Source organism: Engraulis encrasicolus, chromosome 4 (assembly GCF_034702125.1).
Source record: "Engraulis encrasicolus isolate BLACKSEA-1 chromosome 4, IST_EnEncr_1.0, whole genome shotgun sequence".
Classification (NCBI taxonomy): Eukaryota; Metazoa; Chordata; class Actinopteri; order Clupeiformes; family Engraulidae; genus Engraulis; species Engraulis encrasicolus.
In genome coordinates, this window is record NC_085860.1 from 300,001 (window position 1) to 307,500 (window position 7,500).

A 7,500-nucleotide genomic window follows, 5' to 3' on the forward strand; every position below is an offset into this window, starting at 1 on the left:
CCTTGAAGAGGCCTGCTGTAGTGGCATGAGGACTGATACTATTGAGAGGAAGGCCAGGCCAAATAAGCAACAGTCCACCGGGAAAATGCCCTGTATGCCATATGATCAATCAAGCCATGGGTGGCACAACACACTTACAGTATGCACCTGACCACATGCAGGCTGCATGCCCATGAAGATCCAGGTTCGAGCCCAACCCCACCCAACCTCTCTCTCCCACTCACGTCTTTACACTGTCCTACCTGAACAAAGGCAAAAAGCCCCAAAACACAAATCAAAATATAACTACTCGCTATTATATACTAACTACATACTGAAGGTTGTTATGTACATTTCTGTGCCAGGCGTGATTGTGGGCGCCATGCCCGTGATCCTTCATCTCTGTGTGGGCACCAAATGAAAACAAGGGCTTAACTGTTTAACAGGTGGTTATTCCATGCCACTTACAACATGGAGGCATCACATTAAAACAAAGGCCAAAGTGCTTAAAAATGGATTTAACACCATTTCAGCCAAGTCATTCCTATGTCTCAAGAACTATAGTAGGATTACACACCTTATTTCCGCAGGCCATATTAATTCAGCTCAAATAGACTCGATTGAGCAAGTGAGTAAGCAGCTGTAATGGTGCAAACATACCTAAAGCGACAAAAACTACAAGAGGCTCAGAAATCATTGCTGGACTACTTCAGAGCAGCCGTGACACAAGCGACTAAAAAGACTAAGCAGGATGCAAACATTCAGACATTCTGATTGACTGCTAAGGCTGTCCGTAAGCAAGAGTTTGAGTGCGAGTATGTGAGTGAGGGAGTGTCTGAGTGTGAGTGAGTGAGTCTATGAGTATGTACTGTGTAAGTATGCAAGTGAGTGAGTGCTAAAATTAATGTCAATGTTACATCTGATGAACTGTCTTTGAGAGTTGATGACTGTATTTTCAATAGTAGCCCAGCAGTTCGAAATCTTGGCGTCATATTCGACTGTGCTTACTTTACAGTCCCACATCAAAGTTGTCACTAGAACTTTTAACTTCTTGGCAATATTGTCAGGATTAGACTCGTGTTGTCTCTCCAGGATGCAGAAACTCTTGTGCATGCGTTTGTATCATCAAGGCTGGATTATTGCAATGCACTGTTCTCTGGCCTTCCAGCAAGCACAACAAGGAGTCTTCCGCTTGTCCAAAATGCTGCAGCTAGAGTGTTGATGAGAGCAAAAAAGTACAGCCATATCACACCTATTCTAGCCTCTCTCAACTGGCTGCCAATACAAGCAAGGGCTGATTTCAAGATCCTCCTCCTTATATACAGAGCATGAAATAATCCTGGTCCAGCCTATTTAAGTGAGCTCCTTGAGCACTCTGCAAATGCTGGTCTTCTAAGTATCCCTTCAGTGCACAAGAAATCAGCAGGTCATAGGGCATTTGCTTTCTGTGCCCCAACACTGTGGAATGGCCTCCCACGTGCCATTAGGGATGCTGGCTCTGTGGACATTTTTAAGGCCAGGCTGAAAACATTGATGTTTTCAAATTATTTTACTGGTAGTTAGCCAGTTGAATTTTTATTTTCAACCTGAAATTTTAATCACTTTTGATTTTTGACTCAGATCATTTATTTTCTACTAATGCAATTTTTGTTTACTATCATCCTATCTTTACTCAATATTTTATGTAATATTAATTAGAGATGTACAGGATCCAAGATCCGGTTCCGGATCCGGCAGGATAATAGGGTTTTTCAGACTATCCGGATCCGGCAGGATCTTAAGCAGTGGATCCGTATCCGGCAGTTACCTAAAAATCAGGATCTGGAGCACCTCTACTTTTTACGTAGCCTAGGCTTTTCAGACAGTCTTTCACAACCCCAATCGCTGCATGGAGTGAAAGCCCTTTGGAAGCAGCCGTTGAAGGCAGTGTGACAGTAAGCCAATGAGTCTTAAAAATAGTTTGCGCAAACGTAACAGAAAGGGCCCACGTGTGCAAGTTGGCTATGTGTTTCAACCCTTTCGTAGGATCCGGTATCCGGTTCCGGATCCGGCAGGATCTTAAGCAGTAGATCCGGTATCCGGCAGGATCCTAAAAATCAGGATCTGGTGCATCTCTAATATTAATCATGCATTTGTAAAGTGTTCTGAGACCATACTATTGTGATACCACACTGTGTGTGTGTGTGTGTGTGTGTGTGTGTGTGTGTGTGTGTGTGTGTGTGTGTATGTGTTCCTACTGCTGCTAACCTTCTTGGAGAGCTTCCTCAGGACGTCTCCTATGCCTCCTCCATTGCGCATGCCGTGGTTCAGCACGGTGACGATGCACTGGAGAAGCGTATCACACATGCTCTCCACCTCCTCCTCCATCTCCTCCACTGGTGGAGACAACACTGAAACACACAGACACACAGACACACAGACACACAGACACACACACACACACACACACACACACACACACACACACACACACACACACACACAAAAGAGAGGTCACATAAGTTGAGCACATTCGAGACCTCAAATTGCTAGAAGTCATGCAGTCGACTGCAACAGCTTGGGAGGCCGAGGACAATCATGACAATGTTGCTTTAGCAATCTGAGAAACGCTATTTACAGTGCAGCCTGCGATTAAGTGAAAACAGAGTCTCCAATAACAACACCGTTTCCCAGCAACAAGACGCACACAGGCACACATACACACAGGCACAAGCACGCACACACCCGTACGCAGCACACACACACTTCTTTTTAAAAGCACTGTTGGTGGTGATACAAAACTCAGGGCGCTGACCCTTCTACACTCACACCCTTCCTCCACTCACTCACTCAACAAAAAAACCCCGCCAGGCTTTGTATGTTTGCTGCACGTGTGCAGACTGCTGGACCTCTATGAGGCACGGGGACATGAATGAGACATTTTTGTGTGTTGGAGTGAGTGAGAGCAAAAGCGAGAGCGAGAGCAAGAGAGAAAGAGAGAGAGAGAGAGAGAGAGAGAGAGAGAGACACAGACAGAGACACAGAGAGAGAGAGAGAGAGAGAGAGAGAGAGAGAGAGAGAGAGAGAGAGAGAGAGAGAGAGAGAGAGAGACAAAGACATAGGGGTCATTTCACGTGAAATCAGACACTTTGGGACCCGACCGACCCGGATTTCAATCATACTTGGTGTGCCTTTTTAGTAGCAAGGTAGCACCCCAGAACTGCATTGGTTTGAATCTGACACTAATATTAAGGGAGAAACAGACTAGGAAAGGTTCACATTTTAGGGTAGGACACTATACATTCAGCCTTGAATATATCAGTCAGTGTTAGTCACAAAAAGATGCCTGTGGTGTTATTTGAAAGCTCTTTTCTGGCTCTAAATATTACACAATCAGCTTGGAATACAACAACTCTCAGAATATGAATTATGATAAATTGAAAAATTAAAAATTGAATATCTAAAAAAACTATATTTTAAAATGGTCAGTTCCTTGTCCAAACGTAGCCGGCAATGTCATTAGCAACACCTCAAATGCTGGTGTTCGGTTCTTTATTCATTTCAGAGAGAATTTGACTCACAAATATGGCATCATACAGACCACTTACTAATAATATGGTAATACCATAGTAGCGTCACATGACAAAACAAAAACAAAACAAAAATGGTCAGTTTCCATGGTCCCAGATTTCAGAAACTAAGACAGATGTCCATTTATACACACCAAATGACGATATGTGAATGTTTGAACATTCCTTCTCTGTGTACCTGTGTCATCTTCCCTTTACCGTACTTTAAAGAGATAATCAATGGCTACACTCTCATTTTGCACTCTACCAGTGCATTTGAAGCAGCAGCTGTGTCTTTTGTAGATAATGTATAAGTACGTCCCGTTGCAGTTACAGGTTCCACTACCAGAAGCACATCCTGATGATCCATGACAAGTCTATCTGGTCTGAAGGGAAAAGTGAAGGATGGAGATGGTCCATGAGGATGCAGGAAGTTCAGTTTCACCTCTCCAGTGCTCGGCATACATTCCTCAACACATGCTAGCCACCAGTTGAAAGTGAAAAGTGAAAGCCCATTGGGAAACTCCAACTCCCATTGTCATTGTGACACAGCACTCCACAGCACACAAGTGAACACTGCACACGGCACACAACGAAATTGCATTTATGCCTCACCCGTGCAAGGGGGCAGCCCTCAGTGGCGCCCCATGGGGAGCAGTGCGGTGGGACGGTACCATGCTCAGGGTACCACAGTCATGGAGGAGGATGGGGGAGAGCACTGGTTGATTACTCCCCCCACCAACCTGGCGGGTCGGGAGTCAAGCGGCAACCTCTGGGATGCAAGTCTGACGCCCTAACCGCTCACCCATGACTGCCATCATATACAGCTACAACATACCCTTTGATGCTTGAAAATGTAACACATTCCTTTACTGAGCTCACTCTTTCAACTCTGCCTTCTCTGAATGCTGAAAATGGCCTAACTTCCACTGTGTCCATTGACAATAGGCGGAAGCTGTGTAGTTTTTGAGTACCTGGAATAGTTCTTGCAGATTCCAACCTTTTCAACAGGTTCTCAGCTTCATGATGGTACATATCTCTCTGGTCGTTCTCAATTTATTCAAATGAAGTCTTTTAAATCTAAGCCCTCCCCTGTTACCTCTGGTGTCCCTCAAGGTTCTGTTTTGGGGCCCCTCCTCTTCATCACCTACCTCCTTCCCCTTGGTAATATATTCCGCAAATTCAAAATTAATTTCCATTGCTATGCTGATGACACCCAGCTCTATTTATCTGGCAAACCCTCTGACACTCTCCCTCCCCCCTCCCTCACCACCTGTCTCTCTGAAATCAAATCCTGGTTCACCTCCAATTTTTTGAAACTCAATTCTAACAAAACTGAAGTCCTACTTGTAGGCACCAAATCCACCTTATCTAAATCTGATAGTTTTTCCTTCTCAATTGATAACTCTCCTGTCTCCCCCTCCCCTCAAGTTAAGAGTCTGGGCGTCTTGCTTGATGGCTCTCTATCCTTCCTCTCCCACATTAACAACATCACACGGTCTGCTTATTTCCACCTACGCAACATTAACCGTCTCCGCCCCTCTCTCACTTCCCATTCTACCTCCATTCTTGTACACAGTCTTGTCACCTCCCGCATTGATTACTGTAATTCTCTCCTCTTTGGTCTCCCTCAAAAATCTCTCCACAAGCTCCAACTGGTCCAGAACTCAGCTGCCCGCATCATTACAAAAACCCCCTTCCTGTCACCATATTACCCCTGCACTGCAACATCTTCACTGGCTCCCTGTCAAATATAGAATTCATTTTAAAATACTTCTCCACACCTTCAAGGCTATCCACAATCTTGCCCCCCCTTATCTTTCTAATCTTATTCACATTGCTGTTCCCTCCCGCCCCCTCCGTTCCTCTTCCTCCATTCTCCCCTCTGTCCCCTCTGCCCGTCTTAATTCCATGGGGAATAGAGCTTTTAGCTGCTCTGCTCCTCAGCTGTGGAATGCCCTTCCCCCTGACATCCGCAATACTGACTCTCTCCCCCTTTTCAAATCCAGGCTAAAAACCTATCTTTTTCAAATAGCCTATTCTTTATGATTCTTAAATTCTGTTTTATTTTATTTTATTTTATTTTCATATTTAAAAAAAAAAAAAAAAAAAAAANAAAAAAAAAAAAATTGTATTCATTTATTTATTTTTGTTTAAAATTCTGTTTATGTGTCTTGTTTTATTTTGTTTCTGTCTGTACAGTGTCCTTGAGAGTTTTGAAAGGCGCTTTCAAATAAAATTCATTATTATTATTATTATTATTATATCTGTTGTGGCAAACTGGCAATGGATGTTCTTGAGAGAGATGCACCATCATGAAGCTGAGAACCTGTTGAAGAGGTTTGAATCTGCAAGAACTATTCCAGGTACTCAAAAACTACACAGCTTCTGCCCATTGTCAATGGACATTAGGCCATTTTCCGCATTCAGAGAAGGAGTTGAAAGAGTGAGCTCAGTAAAGGAATGTGTTACATTTTCAAGCATCAAAGGGTATGTTGTAGCTGTATATGATGGCAACTGGTGGCTAGCATGTGTTGAGGAATGTATGCTGAGCACTGGAGAGGTGAAACTGAACTTCCTGCATCCTCATGGACCATCTCCATCCTTCACTTTTCCCTTCAGACCAGATAGACTTGTCATGGATCATCAGGATGTGCTTCTGGTAGTGGGACCTAACTGCAACGGGACGTACTTATACATTATCTACAAAAGACACAGCTGCTGCTTCAAATGCACTGGTAGAGTACAAAATGAGAGTGTAGCCATTGATTATCTCTTTAAAGTACGGTAAAGGGAAGATGACACAGGTACACAGAGATGGAATGTTCAAACATTCACATATCATCATTTGGTGTGTATAAATGGACATCTGCCTTAGTTTCTGAAACCTGGGACCATGGAAACTGACCATTTTTGTTTTGTTTTTGTTTTGTCATGTGATGCTACTATGGTATTACCATATTATTAGTAAGTGGTCTGTATGATGCCATATTTGTGAGTCAAATTCTCTCTGAAATGAATAAAGAACCGAACACCAGCATTTGAGGTGTTGCTAATGACATTGCCGGCTACGTTTGGACAAGGAACTGGCCATTTTAAAATATAGTTTTTTTAGATATTCAATTTTTTATTTTTCAATTTATCATAATTTATATTCTGAGAGTTGTTGTATTCCAAGCTGATTGTGTAATATGTAGAGCCAGAAAAGAGCTTTCAAACAATACCACAGGCATCTTTTTGTGACTAACACTGACTGATATATTCAAGGCTGAATGTATAGTGTCCTACCCTAAAATGTGAACCTTTCCTAGTCTGTTTCTCCCTTAATATTAGTGTCAGATTCAAACCAATGCAGTTCTGGGGTGCTACCTTGCTACTAAAAAGGCACACCAAGTATGATTGAAATCCGGATCGGTCGCGTCCCAAAGCGTCTGATTTCACGAGAAATGACCCATAGACATAGACAGAGACAGAGACAGAGAGAAAAGAAATACCTGCACTAGTGGTGAATGAGGGTCCAGTGCAGTTTTCCTTCGTACACGTATCCACATCACGCAGCACTGCTGCTGCCTCCCGATCTGTAAAGGGGACCAGACACACACACACACACACACACACACACACACACACACACACACACACACACACACACACACACACACACACACACACACACACACACACACACACACACACACACACACACACACACACACACACACACACACACACACACACATTAACCTGGTCTGCTCTCTCTCTCCCCAGGAGTAGGAAACCACCGCCCCCCTCCACCGCCCCCCTGTCTGAGCCCCGACCCTCTGTGGTCAATCAGCCTCTTATGAAGCTCACCACTAAGAGCCCAAAACCGCCCCCTCCAACTACCCTGCCACCCACACCACACTAACCACCTCCACTACACACACTCACGTGCACACATCAACGCACGCACACACACTCACACAAACAAACA

General features: G+C 43.8%; 1 protein-coding gene across 7 annotated transcripts in view; it reads right to left on the reverse strand.

Moving 5' to 3' along the window:
• itpr2 (inositol 1,4,5-trisphosphate receptor, type 2) overlaps window positions 1–7,500 on the reverse strand; it is a 212,954-nt gene that overhangs the window by 33,835 nt on the left and 171,619 nt on the right. For all 7 annotated transcript variants that reach the window (XM_063196410.1, XM_063196406.1, XM_063196408.1 and 4 more), the window contains 2 exons: window positions 7,022–7,105; window positions 2,227–2,369 (listed from right to left, as the gene is read on the reverse strand). In XM_063196410.1, coding sequence (XP_063052480.1) covers window positions 2,227–2,369; window positions 7,022–7,105 — 227 coding nt within the window. The remainder of the gene's footprint in view (window positions 1–2,226; window positions 2,370–7,021; window positions 7,106–7,500) is intronic.